General features: G+C 28.4%; 1 protein-coding gene across 2 annotated transcripts; it reads left to right on the forward strand.

The window, feature by feature from the left end:
• The first annotated feature begins 814 nt into the window (after positions 1-814).
• Positions 815-26,390, forward strand: LOC145843922 (uncharacterized). Of its 2 annotated transcripts, none has more exons than XM_082951199.1 (29): positions 815-972; positions 1,418-1,532; positions 2,501-2,675; positions 3,323-3,547; positions 4,154-4,255; positions 4,447-4,587; positions 4,928-5,032; positions 5,506-5,592; positions 5,890-5,987; positions 9,909-10,030; positions 10,340-10,457; positions 10,690-10,825; positions 11,011-11,193; positions 12,356-12,558; positions 12,963-13,135; positions 13,299-13,488; positions 13,797-14,022; positions 14,837-14,991; positions 15,384-16,087; positions 17,332-17,396; positions 17,458-17,588; positions 17,778-17,934; positions 18,504-18,693; positions 18,969-19,045; positions 21,993-22,134; positions 22,717-22,866; positions 22,960-23,025; positions 24,737-25,179; positions 25,988-26,390. In XM_082951199.1, exons 1-29 carry the CDS (start codon positions 816-818, stop codon positions 26,042-26,044), a joined length of 4,893 nt encoding a protein of 1,630 aa, XP_082807325.1. In that variant the 5' UTR covers position 815; the 3' UTR covers positions 26,045-26,390. The 2 variants fall into 2 exon arrangements, with proteins under 2 accessions (XP_082807325.1, XP_082807326.1); XM_082951200.1 differs by having other exon boundaries at positions 22,720-22,866.
• The last annotated feature ends 1,126 nt before the right edge of the window (positions 26,391-27,516 follow it).

A 27,516-nucleotide genomic window follows, 5' to 3' on the forward strand; every position in this document is an offset into this window, starting at 1 on the left:
TAAATTTAAGAACAGATCTACGGAGTCTATAAAATGTTAACACACATTAGAAAAAAAGCAGAAAAAAAGCATGTATAATTATGTATAGTGTTTATCTAGGTAGTAACTATAAATGGACTTTATGGTTTAAAAACAAAGTTTGGGATAAAAGCATAAAATTATAAAATTATCTACAAAAAAAACAAATTTAATAAAAGTAGGCACTAACCTCAAAAAGCTCTAAGAATAGGCAGGTTTTAAAAATGAAAATTAAATTGGGTTGTGCAGAAATGTTACGTCATAATAATTTTAACAAATTGTTCAATAATTTATACAGCTTGAAAACATGAAGTATTAAACTTGCAAGTATATGTAAGTTTTGTGAAATAAATTAGTACATAAGTAGACATTTATTTAATATAAGTATTTGTATTAGACTTACTTTTATATAATTATTTCTCATTTTTATTTATTTTATAACTCATAATCTTAGTATAAGTGAAAAATTAATCTTTTAATTGCATGTCAAATAAATTGTTTAAATAATAGAAAATTAAAATTTTACATCTGCTTTGTTTTGTTCATAAAGTGTAGTAAAATGCTTTTAAAAAACGTGTAGTTTATGTAGTCCACTTATACATAATATATGTAGTGTTTTTTGAACTAGTACATTATAATAAAGAATTGGTTAGTACATTTTTAAGAGTTAGTTTTAAACAAATTAGTTAAATCAGTGTTATTACCACTTATATAGAAAGTTAAAAAGTTACATGATTATGAACGGACTTTTAATTATTTTTAAATTGACAGACGAAAAAAGAATGCTGTCAGTGTACATGCTGAACACAGGAGATCGTGAAATTACCATAAAAAGCATAAAAGTGGAAAAGAAAAAAGTCAAGAGGGAAGAACCGTTAGAGATACAACTCACACAAACGAAAATACCCACATCAAAACAACAATTTGTGCTTGCTGCCAATGTTACGTTTAATCGTAAGTTTTGAATACTTTAGTTTCTAACTAGAATTCAAACAGTTCGTGGTATACAAACAGTGGTATTATTTAAAACATTTGTTATTAGGATAACCTTTTAAATTTTTGCATGTTTTATGATTCAAGTATACAGTTAGAAATTAGTTAAATAACGAATTGATTTTGAGCCATAGTAAATTAGACTATTTTTGATTTTTGTGGTTTTAATGATGAAATAGTTTGGCACATCTCGTTAAATATTGTAGCTAACATAAATTTTCAAATTTACCAAAAGAGTAAATAATCATAAGTATATAAGACTTATAGTTTTATACATACAAAATTACTTTTAAATAACATCTCAAAAAGTTAAAGTGAAGTACAGGCAAGGTATAGCATATTTTTAAATAGTTCTATTCTTAACTTTTTTTTTATTAGTATTAACAAATGATTTTTTTATTTACAGCTGAAAAAGTTAAATCAAAGCACAGGCAAGGTTGTTATGGTAACTTAATTATAGCGACCTCAAGTGCAGAACAGCCATATCTTTATTTGCCTTATAAAGCCGTTGTCTACGACGGGTAATTTTTACTAGTTTTTATTTAACTGTATAAACATTAGTAATCTTTAACTAGTTTGCGGGGCTAGATTATAAGCCAATTTAAAATGATGAAGTTTTTAAAAACTTTTAACAGTCTTTAATAATAGCGAGAAAATATCTTACAGTATTTCAAAGAAGCTTGCTTCGAGAGATATCTAAATAAATAATAATAAATTTTAGTCCAAAATGTTTTCTAATTAAACACATGTATTTGGTATAATATCATACTTTGTAATAAACATTTAATTTTTTAATGCTCTCTCTCTCTATATATATATATATGTTTTAAAATATTTATGTTTTAAAATGTTATCACAATGTACAAACTGAAGATCCGTTCTGTTTAACAGAATAGTGAAACAATTGTATTTGTAAAGCATTGTGTTTTGTTAATATATATATATATATATATGTATAGAAAATAATGTGATTTTATAAAATTAATCACTTTCAATAGAGCCCGCTTGAAGGGCTTTTGAATGATTTATAAAAAAATTCGATTTAAAAAAATACAAAAAATACGTTTCATAAACAAAATATATATGTATGCTAGCTAAAGGGTGTAATACAAACACAGATATATGAAGTAGAATATTGTTTTTAAGTTTGTTAATTTTGTTTTCATTATTAACTCATGTGACAAACACATGATAACTATCTGTATTTGTCTTACTTAACAATTTAATTAAAGTTGTTAAACAACATAATAAAGTTTTTTAACGAGGAGTATATAATTTATTTAAGTCAAATGTACATATTTTCAATAGCATATAAAAAACATTGACTATATATTTTAAATATTGTATAAAGTTTTATAAACACGAATGAAACGTATCTGAGTAGCATAGTTTTATAGTTGTGCATAAAAAAAAAACTTATTATTTTACCTGTTACAAAATTTTACGTAAGATCGAAAGTAAAAACTTGTAAATGATTTTAAATGCACAGCACGCTCGGTTGGAACGAGACTACCACCTTGATCGGGTTGCCGAAGTTTAAGGACGACGGAGACAGCGTGGTTGAGAGAACAATCGAAATGATGAATTCGTTTACGTTTGACGTTTTGCTGCACCGGATAGATGTGCACGGCAACGGCATGACTAGCAACGACCCCATTGTACAGGTATAATGAAGTGTAAACCATACAGGGCAGATTTATAATTTATTGCATGTACTGTTTGAATTTATCATCAATAAAAGATTTGTGTTTAAAAAAAATATATTTTCTATTGAACAAACCTTTTAAAATTTACGTCAAAGTTGTTCATTTACAATGTGAATTTGTTAAGTTTGTTGATACTAACTATTTTTTGTCTGTACACTGTTCTAAAAAAACTGATTTATGAAAATTTTGTGATAAATAAAAATAGCTTTAAAGTAGATATGTATCATGTTAACAGTTTTGTTTCTTGAAGTTTCTTTGAAATGTATAATTTTGTTAGTTCTGGATTTTTTTTCATCTATACAAAAGTAAGAAAGGGATTTAAATAACAAGTATAAGTATCCTTAAATAAATATAAGCTAAGTATTCTATTGAAAAAATTCTTAATTACCTAAATAGGTAAACTTTTATATCAAAGCTAAAGTAATGTTTTAGCCATTGTTTCATTTAATAGTATTAGTTTGAAACATTTTAAAAAATAAGAATGTTTGTAACGTCCCATGACAGTAAAATTACTATCTTGCAGTTGTATAAATAAACATTTATGATTTAAATAAATTTAAATTAAAGGACAAAATGCAATCAATTCGATTATATTTCTCATCCAGGTTGAAGAGCTCGGCACCAAGTTGAAGTCTGCGACGTCGATAAAAGTCAATGTCAAGTTGACCGCCCGTCACATCAGCCCCTCTTTCAACCTCGTTTGCAACATGACAGCCGCCCGCAACGCCATGAAGAGCACGGGGTCCACTCTGATGAATTTGCAAGCTGTCGTGAACACCAACATATCTTCCTTTACTGTTCCAATCACAATATACAGCAATTGGCTGCAGGTAATTCTATTTTACTCGCAAAGTTGAAAAAGATCTTTTCTTGAAACTCATATAAAATAATAGTTTCTAAAAGTAATAATCCTTTTTAAAACTTAACATCAAAACTTTAACTCGATGAGTAATATTAAACTATATTTTAATTTCAGTACAATTAGAAAACCTAGGCCTGAAAAAATCTGGATTTTTAAAGAATTTTTTACATATCAAATAATGAAATTTTGGTTAGATACAAAAAAATCTATCAAATACAATTTTTTTTCGTACTATTTAGAGTTTTATTAATTATAAAAAGCTTTAAAAATAGCGTTACAATACATTTCAATATCTTTATAATATTTAAGACAGTTTTTAATCTTAAGTTTAATTTTATAATAAAAATGGACAATAAAACTTTTACTATCAAAAATCTTGTAAAAACTCAGAAAACCTGGAAAAAAATTTCAAAAAACTTCTAGCAAACCTGTATATAAAACAATAACACTAATTTAGTATTACTTTAATAGAATTGTTGTTATATTTTTTTGACGTAAAAAAAAGTTATATCTATTGAGAATTACTCAAGTATGCTTTATCCTAACTATAGATTTCAAAGTAAACATTTTTTAGTATGAAACACAAGACAAAACCCAAATATTGGATTTTCAAGTTGTTGCTGTCAGGCAAAAACGGATGAAAACTATCAAAGTTATCAACTTAAACCCTGCGCCAGTGAGTTTATTATTCTTTAGTATAAATTTATGAGTTTCACATAAAACTAATAAAAAACATTAAATGGTAGTTAAGCTATTTTATACTACTCTTTGAAAAAAGTTTGTAAACACAGTTTACGCAAAGCTATTCTTTGTAGTTATTAAAACAACAAGCTGAACAAATTTTACAACAACTGTTGTGCTTTCAAGGTCAACATAGAGTCAATCTACACGACGCTCAGCGGTCTCAAGTTGAAACTGCATTTGGACGAGGAGGAAGTGTCGATGGCGCAGGACAGCAGCGGAGACGACGTTGCTGAACACGATGTCGGCACGAATCAGATAAATAAAGTAGTTTTTCACTTATATATATATATGTATATGGATCATTGGTTTACCTATCTATTGATTTTTTTTTCAAGTAGATGTCGCAATAAATTACACTTTTTGTTTTATTATATACATTTATATGATTTAGCGCTTGATTGAATTATGATAACTATAGTTGTATACCTTTAACTAATATTTTTATATAGGTAGCTTTTTGTACACAAGTTTAAAAAATTCTATCTAAATTTTATCTAAAATTTTAGTTACTAGGAACATACTTTTATTTTAATGAAATAAAAAGCTTATTTAAAAATACTGTAATAAAATGCTTAGAATTTAATTCTACTTTAATTTTTAAAAGGTAGTAGTAAATGAGAAAAGCAACCTTACGTTGGATGTTACGTTCACAGCGCCACCTAATGAGCAAAGCTACACTGGGCTTCTTATAATTGAGACCAATTATGAGGTACAAAATAAAATATTTTGACATTTACAATTAAAGAGTTTATGGTATGGTTCTTTATTAATTTTTTGCTTAGCTAATGATTCACAGAACTAGAATATTCCTTGAAATAAGTACACTTTTGTATCTTTGCTTTTAAAAATGTATAATTATTTAGTGTTCAAAATAGTTGTTAAGTAAGTATTTTATTTTAATAGATTAAAATTTTTAAATTGTTAAAGATATAATTTTAATACTCTTTAACTAAAAGCACTTGTTTTATTAGTTACTATTTAAACAATATATCAATAAACTGTATTTATAAAAATTAACATAAAGTAGTTTCCTAAAAATATCTGAATTGATTTAAAAACGTATTTTGTAAGCAACTTCCTATTTTTATATGTTGTCAAAAGTTTAAAATAAACTTAAAAGTACCTTTATTGTAGCAAAGAAAAATTAAAATTTAAAAAATGTTTATTCAAACAACCTTGTAGACATTGCAAATAACGGTGAGAGGACAGGTTGAGATGGGGTCTTTGGTGTTTGAACCGGAATCTCTAACATTTCCAAGAAGTTTCCCTGTTAGTTTTTGAAATTACTCATATAGTTTTTCTTAATAATATGTTTCTTGATAGTAATAAGGTAAACAGTATTAAATTTGTATATAAAATGAGTTAAGTGTTGTACTTACTTGAAACTATTTATTGAAGATTAAAACTAATTCAGCAAGTTTTTTTCATTGTATGAAATTTAAAACTTTTATTGTATTATATAAGTAAAAAGTTTATTAAAGTGAGTTTGGTAACAAATAAAAATTTGAAATAAAGTTTGTAAAGAAGTGTTTTTGACAAGAAATCAGAATAAAAGTATTACGACAGGGTAAAATTGTGCATCAAACTTTGAAGATTTCTTCATCTTTCGCTCATTCAACTAAATTAGAAAGTTTCACGTCTAACAGCAAGCTTTTTTACCATCGGTTAGTTTAAATTAGTTACATGCTTTTATTTTCGTAATTTTTACTTTTGTGAATAAAGAATCTGGCATTAAAAATATATAGTGTGTGTGTTTGTATATAGATTTTACTATAGTTAGGGAGGGTGGGTGTCATTTTTGCACGATCGTCACTTTTGCACGAGCGTCACTTTTGCAGGAAGGGTCACTTTTGGACGAGGGGACACTTTTGCACGGCGACTCTTTTGCACGAGCGTCACTTTAGCACGAGGGGACAATTTTCCACGGCGTCACTTTTGCACGAGGGGACTCTTTTGCACGGCGTTACTTATGCACGAGCGTCACTTTAGCACGAGGAGACACTTTTGCACGGCGTCACTTTTGCACGGAGTGTCACTTTTGCACGAGGGGACACTTTTGCACGGCGACTCTTTTTCACGAAGGGTCACTTTTGCACGAGGGGACACTTTTGCACGGCGTTACTTTTGCACAAGGAGACACTTTTGCACGGTCGTCACTTTTGCACGCAGGTTCATTTTTGCACAGCGTCATTATTGCACGAGAAGACACTTTTGCACGGCGACATTTTTACGATAACAACTTTTTACGGCAGCATTGTTGCACAACGATACTTTTGCAGAACGTCACATTTTTACGATGGATTTTTTGCACAGCGACATTTTCGCACGATGACTATTTTGCAAGGAACATCAATTTTGCTTTTTGGTAAAAAGTTTTTTAGCTAGTACCAAATCTGTAACATAAAAAGAATCTGAAAACTAAAATTTTATAACATGCTTATATTAAAGGCAAATAATGAAAGATTTAAAGTCTTAAACAGTAAAAGTTAATGTTTGAAACAAACTAGCGAAAGAATAAAATAATTTTTTTTACAAAAAATTCATACCAGGGACAAAAAACTTACTTATTTAGAAACTAGGATAAAAAAATCTTTAAGTGTAAGTAAATTGTTCTAGTTTATTTTGAACTTTAATAAAATCAACAGCTATGCCTTTTTATATATTTTCGGTTCCAAGTTTATTGTCCATATGATGGACCTAGGCATCAAAACCTAGACCACTTAAACTGAAAGACACACAAAGAAAAAAATAAGAATAAACACAAATAGTTTATTTATTAAAACAAAGATAAAAACATAATTTGATATAAAATTTATAGGTTAACATAAAAAGCAAAGTTTTAACCACAAACTTATACTTATTTACACTTTGATGTAGAACGATCAACATCAATTATTTAAATGCATTAACCAACAACAAAAATAAAAACCTAACGCTGCAAGGACCTTAACAATAGACTGGCCAGATGAATAATCATTAAATACATTGAAAAATTACTCATTATTAATAGAGTAAAGATACGGCTAATAAAATTTAACTGTAAACTAAGTTAAATCTTAAAATTAAATCAACGGTTAATAAAATTACTTATTAAATTTACTAACACAAATATAATTCAGATAAAGCTTTTTTAACTTCAATCGAAGTTCTTTAAAGTTTTTGCAAGAAACTAATTCATTTGGTAGTTTGTTTCTTATTTCAAGTGACCGATAAAAATAAATCTGCCAAGCCTCATTATTGAAATATTGCAGCGGTTGAAGACTATTATTGTATATTTTTTTGAACATAAGTTCAAACTTGCAAATGTTACTCTCTCATGGGCTTATTATGATCTTGCAATTATAGTAATGAATTAATCCGAGTTTAAATCATGAAAAATGCGCTATTTCATTACTCTTTTTATTCTCACGCTAAGGTAAAAAAAAAAAAATAAAAAATATCAAGTAAAATTTGAAATACCTTTACGCTTCATAAATTAACTAATTTTTTTTTTTATTTAACAATTGTTTAAAATTAAAATAAATTTAAAATATTTTTCTAACAACTATATAATATAATTATAACATAAAGAGAATATAAATAAAAAATAATACTCAAGATTCGTATTTTAAAGCCTTACTAAATTAAGTTAATCTTTCTGTTTAAAAATTAACGAGATTGAGATTATTTTTATTCAAAGTATTTAAAATTTATTTTTTTTTTAATTAGAAAATGTGTGTTCATCTAGTTTATTTAAATTAAGATTATAAATATGAATTAATGAATTGTGGTACGTTAAAATATTGTTCTACGTAAAACTTCAAATAAAAACTTTTATTTAAGAACTTTATTTAAGCACTTACGAGCTCTTTGACCGAAACTTAGTTGTAAAATAAACTCTTAAAAGAATAAACTTATAAAACTTTACATTAAAATTTTATTAAAAAACTACCACGTTTTATTAATTCAAAACAACTTTCGTTTAAAAGCGAATATTATTTAAGTTGACAAAAAAATATTTTAGTTTTCATATGAGAAAAAACGATTAGAAGCGTGCAAAAGTGAAGTTCCGTTCGAAATTGACTGACTGTTTAAATTTTTTGCTGTTCATAAGTATATCCTCGAAAACATAATGCCGTGCGAAAGTGACGCTTTGCAAAAATGACACCATGCAAATGTAACGTCGCGCATAGTGACGCTGTGCAAAAGTGTCCCCTCGTGCAAAAGTGACCCTGCGTGCAAAAGTGACGCCGTGCAAAAGTGTCCCCTCGTCCTAAAGTGACGCTCGTGCAAAAGTAACGCCGTGCAAAAGTGTCCCCACGTGTAAAAGTAACCCTGCGTGCAAAAGTGTCCCCTCGTTCAAAAGTGACCCGTTCCCAGTAAGGACATAGGGGTTTCCAACATTTGTTTACAAAAATTAACATTGGCTCTTATTTGAAAACTTGGAGTATATACTATAAAAAACTTAGCAATTAATAAAAAAATTAATTAATTTTTGAGATATAATCAGTTTTGTAAAAAAAATGATACAACTGTTTGGAATCAAAAAACTTTAAGGCCGATTTTCTCGGAGTTTCGAAAAGTTCAATTAAAATCTATCTTATCCTTCATTTTTTAAGCTATTAATCTCAAATTTTCACGAAATGTTTCTTCTATTTAAATAAAAGCGCTATTGTAATAATAAAAAATAAATAAATACTAAATTATGACCATAAAAACAAAAAAAAAATATTATTTTTTAAGAAAAAAAATATATACTTAAAATTTTACAAATAACTTTTATAGAATTCTTTATTACTAAGTTAAGATTCAACTAAGTAAGTTTGAGAAAAATTGCTCAAAAATTGTGGGAGATGATATTTTTAGTGATATAGTCTTTTTCGACTTTTTTTTACCTCGCCCTTCCATTGGGACCCTGAAGATTTCTCCGACTCTGTCGCCTCATATCTCATAAACTTATTTTTATTATAAGAAATGATAACAAGCAACTGTTAAGTTAAAAATCTTTATAGATCAACATGTAAAAAAGCGCATGACCTTCTTATCCCCTTATTTAATACTGCTCTTCCGTGGTAGCCTTTTGAAGAAGATCTAATTTACTTACGAATCAAATGTTTTTTGTGTGGCATATTTCGCTTAATATATTTATAGACAAAGCAATAAGGACTAAGTAAAAAGGTTCAAAAAATCACATTTGCTGTTTTTGTAGTTTTATTTAATTCAACGATTTACCTTGAGGTATAATAAAATTAAAGTTTATGCAATACCAACAAAATTAGTTCTCTTTTTAATTTTGTTTTTGAGGTTGAAATTTTCTAAAGTCTTATATAGTATAAAACTATTTTTATAAAGTTTTTTTGTATTATTAAGACTTGAATATTTTTATAAATTTAATAACTTCATATATTTTCGATCAAATAAAACGTTGTAAAAGTTAATTTCAGCTGTTGAAAAACTCAATATATTTAGAGGTAGAATAAATATCAAGTCTTACGTACTTTCCTTATGTTTGTATCAACTGATCTGCTGCCACTCACACTTACTGTTGTTTTTTAATGATACAAATTAACTCATGCTCACTTTGACTTATCAACTTCAACTCACAGTAAGCTGAGAAGCAAAGAGTCGTGCGGAGGGAAGTTTGTGAAAAGCGGCAAAGTTTACTTCGACATACGACAGGAATGCAAGCTGAACGGTTGCTACACCACACTGCCATCTTCAACAACTCGTTAGTTTGTTTTTTATGTTTGTTTCGCAAGTTTTCCGTAGATTGTAAACTATTAAGATTAAGAGTTATTTGTTTTTATTGTGGTTTATTGCGCAACCCAGGCACTAAAACCTGAGCCACTCAAACAGAATAAAAACGATGAAAAAATAGACAGAAGTTTGGTGAATATATTTTATAGTGTTTTACTGCTCACTAATTGTTTTCGTTCCTTTTGGTTTATTTGATAGTCAAGTGATTTATTTTTGTAAATATTATACATGTTGTAATAGTTAATAGATGTGCCAAATAGTTGTGGTAATTTCTTTTCAGTTGGACATACATGGATTACAAGTTTAAGCTTAGGAAAAAGCACAAGTAGCATTGATGAAAAGTGCTATAAAATTTTAACTGATCGGTGGAACAAAGTTGTGAATAGCAATCAAGCTAAGTAAGTTTAGTTTGAAAACGAATTAAATATTTTTACTGCTACTGAAATATAATATAAAATAAAAATAAAATGTTTATAAAGTACATAGCTGCTTGAGGTAAAAGTTTTATACCTTTCGTAGTGCAAATAGAATATGTCTTTGTAATTGTTATATATTTATAATAAATTTATAATATCTGATCAAGTTTACCAAGCTGGAATTTTTATATTACAAAATAAATTACGTCAACAGAAAGGAAGCCACATTTACATTGATGACGTCATCACAGCAGACTTACCACTTGGACACCCGAGCGTCTTTGTATTGGCCGCATTTGGCTGACACCAACCATTACAAGTTTCCTAAAACCATGGTTGGACATAGCAGTGTTAGTCGAAACTATAGTTGATAGGTTTTATAGTAATACCTAAACTAAACATTGTTGAACTAAACAATTTAAGTGATAAAATTTAAGAAAATTAACAATTTTCAAATAATTTATATTTGTTTTAATAAAAGAAAGGTTTAAACAAACTAGTAAACATTTTTTTTAGTTATACAATATTGTTTCAGAATCTGGAGGTCAAAATAAGAAATCCATCAGACTTTTTTCTTGTAGTCCAGCTGACCACGTTATCAAATTATCCTCAATCTGATGACGTCATAAAGCTTTTGAACTTAACAACCGAACTTCCGTTCAGCAGTTTTGTTAGCAACGACTCGTCAGTATTTCAAATTAATCACAATTCAGACTTAGTAAGTTGTATTTTGTTTAAAATTAGTTTAAATTAATTTTTAAGGCCAATGGGGAAAGGTATTATTTTTATGAAGTTTAACATTGACCATTATATGAAAGCTTATAGTTTGACGTGTTATAGTTCAATTTTTATGGAAAAAATAATAATTATGTTTTGGGATAGTGTCAAAAATAGTTTTCGGTCTAAACATAAATGTATCCAAATATGTTCATTGTCAATTTTCTAGGAAGTTTCTTAAAAGGAATAAACTTTAAATTCTAATTTTCTGTTTTATAACAAAGTTTATATTTTCTGGAAAAGTTATTCGTATTTTTAACAAGAGGAGAGCAGTATATGTTTAATAAAAATATATTTAAAACGTTCTCAAGTATTTACATAACAAACAAGTTTGTTCAACTATTTTTAGCATTAATTTAAAATAAATCATTTAATAACAAAATTTATTTTTACTAGTAATAATAAAATGATTTATACAGAAAATTAGTTAGTTGTAAAAGTAGTTGTAAAAGATTTTATACGTTTTGTTTCTAAATCATCAGTTTAAATAATGTTAGTATTGCTTAAAAAAAATTATAAATCAAGTTTAAGTTACTCACAGTGACTCAAGACATAAAATTTAAAAAATAAGCTTTTGTATCAAGTTATAACTAAGTTTTTACATGAAATAAATATTTTTTTTAAACCTTGTAGTTTCATGTTTAGGCTCTAAATTTAAGTGCCAAAATGTCAGTTAGGCTGTTAAAATAACATAAAAGTTCCTAAATATAAAAAGTTCTTTCAAAAAAGACCAGTAAACGCTTGCTAAAAATATTTTTTTGTATCGTCCAGCAATGCACCATATAAGCTACAACTTTCTAAGTACTATTTAAGCTAATTTGTACTTACCATGATATTAAAGTTCTTACCTGTGTAACAATCATAACAAGTACATAAGTTTTTGTTTGTTTTAGTACAAAATGTCATACTTGAGTGAGTTTGTGGCGATAAACTTGAAGCCAATCATGCAACTATAATTTAGGTACTTTAACAAAAAAAAATTCTTATTCTATACTAACAGAGGCTTTAACAATTTTTTTTTTGGTTTTTAACTCAGTAGGCCTCAATTTTTTTTTGTCAAATGCACATAAAATTTTAATAGTTTGAATTCGTTAAAATCACAGTACAAGAAGCAGAAACTACGCGAAGTTATGAACGGAAATAGCGGACTTACTTGGCTGAAAATTGCCTTCAATCTGAACTTGGACAACTGTGCGAACGATGAAAAATGCACCATAATGGTCCTTGAACCTGGCCAGCAGAGAACCATACCTATTCAATACAAACCTACTGTTAATACAAAGCATCATTCTTACATACTGATAAGGTAAAATGGAAGAAATTACAAAAACATTAAGACTGACATTTTTTCTAATTAAAAAAACTTAAGTAAAACTAACTTTTAGTACATTAGTAAAACCGAGCGATTAAAACGTTCTTACGCTTTGTTTTAATTTTTTGGTAAAGGTTTTGTTTAATTAATAGTTCCTGTTAACAATATTAACGCTTAATCATCGATTTTCAAAGTTAAGATTTTCGTATATAGTACTACATATGAAGTTGATTTTTGTAAATAAAATTTAAAGTAAGTCGATTTGTATGCTATGCTATAAAACTAGCTTTTATATTAGAAAATAATTTTATAAACGGATTAATTCTTGAAATTTAGATTTTTGTTATTAATGAAATTAGTTTTACAATATTTGTAACTCCATATCAATTACAAACTAGAAACAACTTAACTGCTTTGGAGCCAATTCACTTAATTGGAGATTCGTACATTGAAAAACTGAAAGTCGGATCAGTTGAACACCACCAGTCCCACATTAAAGACTTGAAGATTCAGTACACAGAATACTTGTTGCGAGACTGTTTACAGTATCCTAAAAACAATAGGCATAATTGTTAGTGTTTTTAAAATGTTTTGTAAAAAAATATTAACAATATATAATAACTGTTATAGATGGTTCATTTTTGAAAAGGTTAATGTGTTTCAGAATCCTATCAGTGTTTATACTAAGTATTATGTATTAAAGAATAAAAAAATATTTTTTTGATTTATTTCAGCTTATTATGAAGGACCATACATTACCATCTTAAAAAAGTTTCAAGTAAAAAATATGGGACCTCTGCCTCTAGAAATATTGCATTTAGTTATAGATGATCAAGTTTGCGAAGGATACGGATTTAAAATTGTCAATTGCTTTGAGTTTGAAAATATTTTACAGCCCAACGCTTCGCAGGAAATAGTTATAAGGTTTTTTTTTGATACTAATTCTAAATATTGTGCCTTTTTTATATGTCCAGTTAGTTTTAAACATGCTAATAAAACATAAACATTTTAAAACTATATTTAATATTAATAAATCTTTTTTTATTCACTTTCTACTAGTATATAAAATTTAAATAGTTTTAGTTAAAAAAATAAAATAAGCATGTGCATTTCAAAACGGCTAATCGCCTGATTAAAAAGTATATGAAACGGTGAAAAATGCTGTTTGATTATTTTTACTGTTCTTTATTTTATTATTCCGCTAAATTTCAATCTCTTTTTCTTCGACGCAGGTTCTCTCCCGACTTCACCACGACGCAGGTCACTCGCACGCTCAAGTTCCTCACTGAGCAGGGAACGCTGTTCCAGTTCAACTTGAACGTCACGCTTCCCAGGAGCATGCTGCGAATATGCCAGCAGGCGATACCGAAGCACGCGGACGAGCTGACCATCGCCGTCGCCGCCCGGGTCATGGTCATGTTCTTTGTCGTGGGCGTGCTCGTCGCGGCCTACTTCGAGGTGATTTTAAGTTCATCTCACATTTTTGTAAAGTCTGTACGGTTTGAAATACAGGGTTGCCACTTTACCTGAAAACCTGGAAAAACCTGGTATTTGACAATCTAGGCTAAAATAACATGGAAAAACCTGGAATTTTAATAACTTTAACATTTTTAGTTGTAAAATTTTGATTTGACACAAAAAATCTATCATATAATTAAGATTTTTTGTCATCATCAAAATTTTTTTTTATTACAAAACACATTTAAAGTAACTTTAAAATATCTTTTCAATGCTATTTAACACAGTTTCTTTAATGGAAATTAATTTAAAACTGAAAATAGACCCAAAAATGTGTACTTTTAAAAACCTGGAAGAAATTTGGAAAACCTGGAAAAAAATTTGAAAAAATGAATGGCAACCCTGGAAATAACTTTGGTTTGGTAAAAGATTATAAGTATGTTTAAACCTCAGGGGCCGGAAAACTGCGGGCATCAGGCCAAATGTGGCTCGCCAAGCACGGTTCTTTTTAGCTAAAATACAATTTTTGTGTACTTTTTACTTTAGATATCACAATAAAGGTTTTTGATATAATAATAATAATAATAATAAGGAGAATAATCAACTCAGTTTTTAAATTTAATTGTCAAAACAATTGTTCACTCGTTGAATTTAAAAAAGGCTGCTGACCCCTCCTTTAAACAATTGATTTTGTAATTAAAAATTTACTTTTAGTGTTCATAATCTCATCGTTCGTTTAGTTTTTAAGTGTGTGACAAAACCTATTAAACAGAAAAAATAAAAAAAAACTCTTTTTAAATAAGTGAAAAACTAGGCAAACGAAGTACTGGAAGCAATCATAAAATTAAAAGACGAGCAGCAAGCTCCTCTGATAAAACTAGCAATGGTAGATGGTTGTGTTCAATTGCCATCCACGCCTAAATGCGAAACTAACTGCGAACCAGTTGTCAATCCTTTGCATCTTGTCAAGTTAGTTTTACGAAATTTCAAAACACCAATAAAGACGTTTTTTTTAACCTTTAAAGATCCTTTGTACTTGTTGTGTAGGTGTAAGTACAAAAGTTTTAATTTTAGTTGAAGGTTTTATAGGTTAAGTTATAACACTAATAACAACTGATTGTCTTTATTAAAACTTTTGTTTTATGCACATATCTACTCTGTATGTATACTTTTATATACAAAGCAAACCTTTGTTTGCCTACTTTTTTCTTTTAAAATGTTACTTAGTTCAGTAAAAAAAAACTTGAATTTAATCAAATCTTTAATACTTAGATAAATTATTTTCCTGCATCTGTTGTGTTCATATGAGTAAAAGCTTATTTTAACTGCTTTCATTCCAACGTTTATTTTGTTCCTTTTAGGATCCTACGCTACCTAGTCAGACTACTAAAGGTTGTCATCCCGCGCAGAAGGGACGACTTGCACATCAATTACGTTAAACTCGAGAAAAAAGTTGAACCGACCATCGACATCATATGCTACCAGAACAAAAAGCACAACTCTTCTGCTAAGAACGGCTCTAGCGCAGAAGGCGTTTGCGGCAAAAACGGCGCGAGCGTCAAAAAGAACCAGCAGAAGCGGCCGAGCAGCTCGCCGGGAAGCCTGTCGCGGATGAGCAACACGCCGAGGAGGACCAGGGTCAGGCAGCAGCACAGGCTGAGCAAGCAGAACCGGGGCAGCAGCAGGTTCACTGACGAAGCGTTGAAATTTTTCTTGTACATTCCCAGATGCTTTCAGGCGTTCTTTTCCCGCGTGTGGTGCCGCGCGCGCGCTTTCTTCACACTACCTCAACACGACTCCTCGGCGAGGAGTCACGCCAAGAGCAGAGTATCAAAATTTTTTAAGTATTTTTCCTATCCACCGCACTCTTGTTCGTCGTCGGGCGACGGCTCGGCGTTGCAAGACGACGTTAAAAAAAATGCTGCTAAATGCAAAAGCTCTCAACAGGCCGCAAAGGTCAACAAAAAGAACAATCCCGTGCAGAACGTTGCTGCAGTCTGCTCCAATAGGAAAGTTTGCAGCACGTTGAAAAGTGAAAACGTTCAATACAATAAAAAAGTTAAAGGTAGGTAATGTTAAATTGAATTTAAGTTAATTTTAAGGGATATGATTATTTTTTAGGGTAATCTTTTAATATACTTTGTTTAAGGTTTTTATTTTAATGCTATAATTAGTTTTTATTAAAAAGAATTTATTAAACTTGAGTTAAATAGTTGTATTAGAATAGTTTTAAAATTAGATTCCAAAAAAATCTTATTATATTTTCGTCGATCTTTTTAAATAGTCTCATTTTTTGTTTTAAATTTTTATTACATACTTACATTTTAAAGCTTTTTAACCGCTTTAAAAATAACTCTCAAATTTTGAGGTCCGTCGCTTATATTACCTTAGAGTAGACAAATCTTATTAGTCTTTTGTAGTTTTTAATTTTTCATGAAAAATCACTGTGAAAAGTATACATGCTTTAAATTTATTCTTTATTAAAAATTGTATAAGTTGATTGTTAAATAGTTTTATGTTTAAAGTAACCAACATTATTTACTTAAGGCGTTATTAATAGATGTTTTTAAGTTATTTGGATCTTTTTTACCCTTTATTTGAATATTAAGTAATGACTTTTTGCTTGTAGATTAGCTATTTGCTCACAATTTTTAAAATTAAAATCAAGTTTAAAATTGACTACGTTTTTAAACAAAAGCAAAGTTATAGTTTTTTATTGTTTTGTTTACTGTTTTATTTTTATTTTTGTTATTTATTAAAAAAATTACTCTTCAATTTTTTTAAAGTTCTTAAAAACTTAAATTGTTTACATTAAAACCAAGCACTAATTAGTTTTTAGTTAATTTTAGTTTATAAAACTTTATAATTTTAATATTTGAGCATAATGAACTAACATATTTTCGGACATATTAAAACTGTATGAAATAAATGTTTAAATCATTTTTTATATGTAGTTTTTTATTGTTGCATCTAGAAAATTTAATTTCTTCGGGATTGTCACATTAGTCTTTTTTAAAAGTTCTTGTATATTTTATTATACAAATTAAATATTCTTTAACAAATTAAACTAGTTTAAAATTATGGTTTAATTCTAATTTTTTTTTGCTCGCCTGTTTTATCGTTCTTAAGTATTTATTTTGTGTAAAACTAATTACTAGTTGTGTTTTTCTTAAAACTATCATATATGTATATTTTACTTTTATACAAAAAATACTTAAAAACTAATTAAATTTTATCGAATAGCATAGTCAAAGCTACGACAATATTTATTGTTTTCTTGTACTAAACATTACATAATAATTTTTACAGCAAAGAAAACAAAAAATTTAAGGAACAATAACATTGCGGACAAAATAAAAAATGAAGATCCAAAAGTAAGTTTTAATTAATAAAAAGCAATAATTTTACTCTATTTTATAAATTCTTAACTTTTAGACGAAGAAGTCTGTTTCAAAACCATCAATACCTCGAAAATCATCTTTACCTATCTATCGAACGAGCAAAACTTTTGAGAACAAATCTGAAACTAGTAAATATGAAAGCTCGTCTAGCACAAGTTCTCATAAGTGAGATACTTTAACTTTTACTTATATTTTTTAGTTGTATATATTTTTTTTCTTTATTTGAAAGGTAAGTGTGCTTACAAACATGGTAACCTTCTTTGAGTAACTTAAAAATATTTTCTAAATACTGCAACTATTACTTTTTATTTATGAACGTAGCACTTTGGCACTAACTCAAGATTTTTTTTACAGAAATTCTACCAAAGAAAAAGTCAAAGCTAAAAGTGTTTCAAATTCAGGATACTTAGTAAAACAAAAAACACTCGATAAAGTTTCGACGTCTTCTTCTGTGACCATTAAAAACTCTTTTGTAGACGCTGTTGCCGAACCTGTCAAATCTGCACCACAAGTAAGTTTTGACTAGTTTAATTGGTTTTTATTCTTTGTGTATTCTATAAGTAGTTTCACACTTCACTCGAAAACCGTTCAGAGACATAATAGTCTGACAAAGATCCTTTTTAGTTAATTTAGTTTGAGAAAGCTACGTTGTATGATAGTTAAAAAGTTTTTTTAAATTTAGAATGTAAATTATTTTGAGTATTTACATAATTCAACGAAAAATTCAAGTAGCTTCAAAACTTTCGTCAAATGGGGCATCAAGACCAACTTGAAATTACACAAGCTTTTATTTATTCAGAAAAAGTCATCCAATGTGAATAACGACTGCTAAAAGTTATTATATCCTATTATATGCTTATATATTTAATTTATTAGCTCTTCAGCCAAAAACTTCTTGTAATCAAAGCTATACTTATCTGGTTGAACAACAAAGACTACTTTACACGCTACATCCATTATCCTTATTTAAACTCTTTAAATTTTTGTTCACCCGTTTTCAAGCTGCCTACCACTGTCTGCATAGTTCAACCACCAAAATTAGCCCATTGGAGACTTTTGAATTCGGTTTTATTTTCACAGAAACCTTCACTACCCTCGCGTGCCAACAGCTTCCCCGTGCAATCCCCACCCTCCACCTGCGTCAACGTCGGTCCGATGTCGTACGCGGGAGCGCTCACGGGAGCCAAGCAACCTTCCAAACCGACCAGATCCCCCTCGCCTGCTCATTCCGATCTTCCACCAACGAGCAGCGTCAGCAACACGAGCTCAAGTGAGAACAATTTTATTGAGCTTTTTTGTGATGTTTTGTAAGTTTGCTTGTGAACAAGTTTTAAACTCCTTTTAGTATTGATTTTAGAGTAAAATTTATATGGTAATTCATTTCATCAACTGAAGTAAATTTAAAAACAGTTATTATATTTTCGGCTTAAGCTTAAAATGAATCGATAGAACGCGTCATTTAAGTGCTATAAATGACACTCTAAGCAGTTTTAAAAAGTAGAAGTTCCAAAATACTAAAAAAATATGATCTTATCAATATTTTAGAAGCCTCTCAAGATGCTTCAAGCCAAACTGTCATTGAAAACGGAGCTGAATTTTCTATACAAAGATCCACATTTAAGGTTTGAAAATACTTAAACTGTTATCATGTAATGAAACTAAAAGTTTAGATTTTTAGATTTAATATTCAAAATTTTTTATTTTAATTGGAAAATTCCAACTTTTTTTTGCATAAACTTAAGGTGAAGTTTAAAACTGATTTATTTGTGAAGCCAAGAACTACATAATTTTCTATTACAAACTAGTTGTTATTTCTTAGTATTCAGCGACACAACAAACAGCGAAATTCTATTTTTTTACATACGTAAAGTTAATCTTTCTTATTTATTACTAACTAATGTATATAAAAATATGACTGACATGGAAAGTATTTGTACTTATATCAAAAGAGTTTTAAACGCCTAGTTATATATAGTTAAAATAGAAACTAAAAAATAAACTTTATATTTTTTTCAGCTGAAATTTAGAATTTATACGAATAAAGCTAAAGATAATCGGCTTTGGATAAAAAACTTTTTTAATCCAAAGTTAATCCACTTGAAATTAGTATCCAAATACTAGCCGTATAATCTTTGCAAAACACAGTTTTAAAATTTTTCTTTGCATTATAAAATAAGGCTTCTGATAATACTTTACTTTTCAAATGTTTTTGTATCCGTTTAATAATCGTACTTAGCTTAGATTATTAAAGGAAGTTGAGATTTATATTTTACATTGATTTACACTTATGAAAGATCGTTATCAATGTTATGTATTTCGGAAATACACTTTTGTTTATTCACTATTACAACTCACTAATCCACCAAGTAGAAATATCTTGCCCGCGACGTTACTTTTGCTTGAAAATGACCTTTTGCAATAAAAAAAAGAGCTTTTATAAAACAAGCATTTTTTAAAGTGCTCATTTTTTGATTTTCAGAACATAATAGTGCTTATTAGATGATGATTATTTACTTATATATTTTATTAGAACCTTGATTTTAAAGTTAATTGTATTTATAAGTTTTTTTATAAAGATACGTTCAGGGTTGCAACATGGTCAGGAAATCAGGAAAAGTCAGAAAAAAATGGGGGTTTTTGAAAAAAAGTCAGGAATAGTCAGGAAATTTGACAAGATTAAAAAAAAAAAAGGTCAGATTATGTCAGATTAATTTAGAAAATTCCTTATTTTCTAAGGCCTTCAAATAGTAAAAAAATAATTAAAAATCTTTTTAAGTCAGACTAAAATTGCAAAGAAATTTACAAAATTATTTAATTTCCAATGCCTTTATCTGGTATAAGTTTATAAATTTCCTATTGTAAAATTGCAGCATTTTTCTATTAACATATTGAACAACTACCCTACTTGAACAAGCAGTTTTTTATGCTCTTTAGTATTGATTACCTGTGGCAAGAACACTTCCATAGTGAAACTGTGATATATACGCAAAAGTTTTCTTGCATTTCTTTAGTTATGTGATTTCTTATGCAGCCTTTTTTGACATTGTACCAGAGTACCCAGCCTGTTGTTGCCTTTATGCATGAAAACATTTTGTGCTTGGTAATCAAATTGCTGTGCATCATTATGAAAGACGTGATAGTTACGAACCTCAGCTTAACCAGTTATTCAAGGTTGAATTAAATGATCAAGCTGTCCTAAAACCTGCCCTTGATCTTGGTTGTGCTGCAACTAATTTACTTGCAAATTTGAGGAAAAAAGACCTAGTTGAGGAACAAATGGTCTTTTATTGAAAAAAAATTATTTGTTATAAAAGCGGTTGAAAATCTCCGGAGCAGAATGGCTATTGGAAGTACATTTGTAAAAAATATGTCATGCCTAAATCCGCATAGCCTTGAAAAAAATAGGAGTCACAATTGTTGTTAGGCGTTTTTCCAACATAGTGCACTCCTTAACATAGTAAAAAATGTGCTCCAACTCTGAAGGTGATACTAGCATTGAACAATTTAGAACTTTGGTAAATTGTCCAATGAATGCATTAAAGTTCAAGAGCTTCAAGCAAAAGGAAGATTTTTTTGACCAGTTCTATTTTGAAACATTTAAATTTTCTGCCAAATCTTCTCTTGGAAAGTTGTTGCAACCATTATTTGTGTTGCACAATGACCAGGCTGAGGTTGAGCTAGATTAAGTATTAAGAAAGCTCTGCTTGAAAACAGTATGAAATGAGAAACTATTACATCCAGAAGAATTAAATATTATATGTATGTAAACAAACTATAACTTTATAAAGTTAGAAAATACAAGTATTTTGGTGATAGAACTGTTTATTGCAAATACATCAATCATACACAGATGGTTCAAGTGATGTAATGGAAGTTAGATGATTGAATTCATCAAAAAAACAGTTGTTTTAACCTGTATAAAAATAAGATTGGAAGATTTATATAGTTTCAAGTGTTTGACTATGTATATTAAAATAAGTTTAACTTAAAAGTTTAGATTTAGAAAAGTCAGGAAAATTTTAGTTACAAGTCAGGAAAAGTCAGGAAATTTTTCTCAGCTTGATCTGTGGCGACCATTTCGTTGCTCAATAGATAAAAATTTTATGAAGAAATGTAATTCGTTAAAGACTAGACTCTTTGTATTAAGTATGGCCTGTCGACTAAAAAATTTTCCTACCCGTAATTAGACTATAAGCGCTTCAAGACTGGTATTATACTTTCAATATAAGTCTTTTTGATAAGTGTTTTGTTTTCCTGTCTTAAATACAAAGGTATTAAGATGAATACTTTTTTTATCATCAACTTGTTAAAAGTTTTAAGAATTTTAAAAAATATATATGTGCTCCTTTAAAGATAAGTAAGTATAATTAAGACTCGCTAACTTTAACGGGCATCTTTAGTTTTATTAATTTCAGTTAAATAAACTTTTGCTAACATGCTACAGTTTAAAGTTAAAGCTTCCTTTTTACATCTAAACTAAATTTATCCGCTGTGATGTTTAAATAAAAATAAAAAGTTAACACATAGCTCCTTCCTAACTCAAACTCACTACTTGGGTTTTGTTAACAGAGAGATGTGGCCAGCAACGCTAACAATACTGCCAAATTGTCGTCGACTGTCTCTGCGTCTTCCGCTCAACAATCACCCCTCGCCACTGTGAGCTCCCACCAACACGACGTGTTTCAACGGGCGAGCCCGTGGAACTTTTCAAGTGAGAATCTGATCTGTATCAGCTTTTTTCGCAGCGTTTTGTTGAAACTTATTAAGTGACTTAGACATTGTTTAGCCAGTGTTTTTTATTTAAATTCGCACAGGTATCACTAAAAAAAGATGCACACAAGACAATTTTTGATGTTTTTTAATAAAAACTACCTTTTTAAAGCTTGCTAAGAACTATCGAGAATGCTTCAAAATGAAGTAATATTAAATATAAACTGTTTACAAATTTTTTCGTTACTCATCAAAATTTTTTGTGCATAAGTGAACGGTTTTGGAAATACTGAGTAGACTAAAAAAAGTTTTAACCATACTTAAAAGTTTTCGTGCAACATAAACAAATAAAATTGGTTTTTATCAGCTATATAAGTAAAAGATCACAAATATTATACCTGTGCTCCGTTTAAAAGATTATTTTATGGCTTTTGGGCAAAATGCTTTTTTGTCATTAAAGGTTAATACTTTCATATAATAATTCTTTCTAACCTTTATCTTTATTTTGTATAAAAATTGAGTCTTGTTCAACTAATATTGAATTTTTATCAAAAAGTATAATGTGACAGTTTTTTTATTTTAGCAGACAGTTATATAGAAACACCTTTTACATCCTCACAATCTATTGTTCTTGATAACCTGATACAAAATAGTAATCAATTCACCAATGTGCCGTGCTTACCTTCTTTAAACGCGCATTTCGATGAAAATTTGCCAATGTTAAATACAGAGGGTTGGTTGATTAAATTTTTATGTTGCTGTATGTTTTTTCCATAAAGCTAGTAGCAAACTTTTCTGCAATTTTTAATCAAATTATCTTTTCAAGCTATTGGAAATCCGTTGTTGAACAAAGAAAAAAGTACAAGTACTGGAATGGAAGGCATAAGTATAGGTTGTTATGTATTTTTTATTCTTTAAAGTTTTTATTTAATTTAAACCATTTGTACTTGGAAATATCGTTTTTTTTTTAATATTATTAACTTATGAGTTTGTTAATTGAGTATATTTTTGTTAGTTTGCTTAAGTCTAATAAAAAATCTCTAACAAAAGATATACTTTAGATTTTTAAAGACCTTTTGTATACTTTTTCGGTTTATGGCCCAGTAACACTATATTAATTTTATGCTATGTTGGAAAATTTTATCATATTTAATCAAATTGTTTAGTTAAAAAGTAAAAAAGCTAAAAAAATTATAAATCAGTATTCTCAAAATCTACTGTGAACTGGTTACATTTCTGTGCACACTTACACGCTTTAATAGATATTGAAATAATTATAACATAAAATAATTTTTTTATTAAAGTATTTAAATCGTCAATATTGTATTTAAGTTTAATAAGAGTCTTCAAAGTTTTAAAACACTTTTGTTTTTTGAATTAAAAACAGCAACATAAGATGTAAATAACATTTAAAATAAAATTAACTGAACATCTCCTTTTATTAATTTATTTTTTGTTTTGTATAAACTAAAAACAAAATAAAAGTTTTAAACTGTGATGTTAAACATTAAAATGGTTAAGATATTTTGACTTCAAAAGCTGCAATACTAAAGATACTTCTTAGATTTTTTTTTTGGGCCATAAAATTATAAATTGTTGTCTTTGATTAATTTATAAATAAAAAAGAAGTCTAACAATTTGTAACAAATTGATAATTCCGAATTTAAAGAGAAAAAAAAAATTCTGCAATTACATTTTCTAAGAAAGTTATAAAAAACATTTTATATCAACCGCTTTAAGTTAATCGCCTTCTAATGTTAATTAAATTAAATAACCTAAAATATTTGTTATTATTAAATAAGAACCGTTTCTAACCTTGGTGTTGGTTTAAACGGTAATCTAATTTTAAAATATTAACTTAAATTTGTTTTTCTCAATATAAGCTAAATTTAGCCGTCAGTTTTTTGTTTTTAAAATAAAAGTTACGTAAAATGTTTACGCTAGTTAATTTAACATACATACTAAGCTTCCAAGCTTAAAAGATACTCGAATTTAACAACAACAGTTTTTATTGAAGATTTTAAACTAAAACTTAAAATGGTGTTTAAAAGTATTTATATATATTTTTTTGTTAACAAAATTTGTAAAACTAATTTAAATGTAAAAGCTCTGTAGCGGCTGTGTTAAAATTGGTACAACAGTACTTTATTTTACAATTCATTCTATTAAATTTCAACAGCTTTAAAATATACTATATTACAGCGTGCAATAAAATATTTATTTATGAAGTTAAAAGTTTTAAATAAAAAACTCATAAAATTGATTTTAAATAAAACATTAAAATTCTCCATTTTTAAGTCACATGGTTTACTTTTTTTGATCATAAGTTTAGCTGCTTATTGTTTTTCTTTTAAATTTTATTATCATTATGTAGCACAATATTATTCTACCAATTTTTTACTCTGTATTTTTTTTTTTTTATTTTTATACTCCTATCAGATTTTGCAATTTAAAGTAAATTCAATAAAGTTTTACTTATTTATATTGAAAACAACATTTTAAAAAAGAACTATAACTTTCTACTTACATTACGAATTATCTAGCTTTAGGTTTAATGCAAAAAGCTCAACTGCTTATATTCATCTCATTATTTCGATTAACAGCTCCCAGGCCCGCGAGCAAAACCCCCATCGGACCTCCCAGCAGGCAGGTGACTCCCGACAAGCTGTACCCGTACAGCCCACCGTTGATTCCCGCAGATTCCCTGGTCGCTAACAGCGCAATTCTGCCGCCCGGACTTCCCCTCGTCCAAAACTTTGTTTTCACCACCGAAGCGCTGCCCCAGCTTCCACTCTGGCCCGCGACCACGATCGAGGACATTCTCAACCAGAACCTGGACCCCGTTTTTCAAGCCGCCCCTCAGGCCCCAGGTGTCATCAGCCACTCCGTCGTGGCGCCGGCGACGCAACATGATAATATTTGGAGTTCGAACGAGCAGACGGGGGCTTTCCCTCCATCTACATCCACGAGCGGCAACGGGAGGTACTACAACATCTGGGCGGTGCAAAACTCCGCCACCATGGAGGACAACACCGAGAACGACCAGGTTTTTGAATTTGTTGTATTTCGTTTTGATTGATCGAATTGTTTGCTTTGTATTCGCTGATATGATTTGTGCCTTAATTATTTTAATACTTTAAGCTTGAACAAGTTGGTCCAAGTTGAGTTGTTGTTGAATGACATATGTTATGTCTAAAGGTAATTTGAAAAAAAAAGACAATATTTTATTAAAATACTTGAATTTAATTAAAAGCTTCATAAAATACTTGATAACCCACTAGTTTTGAAGTTAATTTTTTTTTTAAATTAGAGATGCTGAAAGACTTCGAAGCTTGTTATCTCATTAGGGATGCGTAATGCATTTTTTGTCCTTTTGTTTTTATTCTTTTATCCTATTTCGAAAAGAATTTTATAGCAATGATGACACGACTATTCAAATTTGTACAACTCAACTTTTTTTATATTTAAAGGGTCACAACTCAAAAAGTTATATAAAAAAAAAAAAAAGTTTAAAGCTCAAGTTGATATGATTATGGTAGTAAAAAAAATTCAAAAACAAAAAAAGTTTAATTACCAGAGTTTGCTATATTTTAAAACATATTTTAAATTTAACTCATATAATGTTTTAAATTTTTTAAGCAAAAAAAAACATTAAAGGTATCAATTAGACCTACGTACGCTTTTTTTCAAATTTATATACTTTTATTTATGTAGCTTATGAAAAACACAATTTGTTACAAATTTATTACTTTTGAGCAAAATTTAACGAATACAAATATGTACGACAATTACAAAAATTAATTAAATAAGATTAAAACTAATTAGTTTTTACAGTGCAACATAATATTTTACAGGTACAAAAAGATTTCGAAAGCATGGGACTTAGAGAGCTTTGGGAACGAAAGAAATAATCGAAGCTGTTAAAATGTCATTTCATTATCATGTTAAATCAAAGAAATTTCTGTTAAGTGTTTCAGAGTTTGAAATATTATTTTGAATTCAAATTGTTGGTACATTTTGTTAATAAATAAGTTGTTCAAAGGTTATTTAATTTTTTTCTTCTTCTGTAATAAAGTTTTATTAAAGCACAAAAAATTAGCATAAAAATAAAGTTCATATTATTTCAAGTTATTCTCATCAATTTTTTTCTAAAATGAAATTTTCAGACTTTTGTAATGCTACTATTTAATACAATAACAAACCATTAAATTTATAAGCTAGTACATCTACGAACTTTTTGAGTTAGCATTTTCGTTAATAAAGTTAGAATTGACAATTCAAAACTCTAGTTTTAAGAATTATAGTGGTTCTTTTTGCTTGTTTTAAAAATATATAAATTCCTATACAATCATAATATTTTAGGATATAACAATATCATAGCTGTGGTCCTAAGATAATTACCATAATTTTATTTCTATACTATTACATTCTAATAACAGAGCTGCACTAAATAATGTTAAAAACTTAACATCAATTATATGCGACTGACTATTAAACAACATTAAAAATATAAAGTTATACCCTTACTTCATTCACGAATTACAATTATACACTACAAAAAGTGTATATGACATAACCTAGTTGTCTACCTTCCAAAATAAATTTTAAATTATCAAAAAAAGTTTAAAAAAATTTCAAAGGAAGCAACAAGTGTATTCTTTGTTTAGTAGATAGTTATATCAACACTAAATACTAAATCACATAAAAGGTTACAATAAGTTTGTCATTTATACAGGTTATTACTCACTTTTTTTTTACACTATTTACGAACTTTTTAAAACAAATGAAGCTTGATAATGCTATTAGCTTGTAATATAATGCAACAAATCGAAATAAGTGTTGGAATTTTATTTACCATAGTCTAGCGCAGGGTTTCCCAAACTTATTTTCTTTAGACCACCTTTAAAGAAATTAAAAAAGTTATGGCCCCCTACAACAAGATTTCTTAAAAAACTACCATTAAAAACGCCTAGGACCTTTTTTCTTGCTCTTCATCATCAACTCCAAATATCTAGCGTAAGTTTCAAATAATGGTCTTGTGGCTCCCCCTTTTACGGCTTGTGGCCCCCTAGTTTTTTTTCATAGTATCTAGTATAAGCTTCAAAACAGTCATGAAAAACGCCTAAGACCCTTTTTTTGCTCTTTTTCATCAACTAGTTGCAACTACACAATATCTAAGGTAAGTTTCAAACTATGACCTCATGGCCCCTAAAATTTCCTGGTCTATCGTTATAACTATTAGTGCTAATTAATCTGTTTCTTTAATACAGGTAAGTTATATTGATATTTTAAAACTTATTGACGTAAGTGTAAAATTATACCAACAACCTTGTATACAATTAGATTTTATATTTTTTTAAATAATTTCCCTAAATTTAATGTC

This window comes from Thalia democratica, chromosome 9, assembly GCF_965202585.1.
Source record: "Thalia democratica chromosome 9, ktThaDemo2.hap1.1, whole genome shotgun sequence".
NCBI lineage: Eukaryota > Metazoa > Chordata > Thaliacea > Salpida > Salpidae > Thalia > Thalia democratica.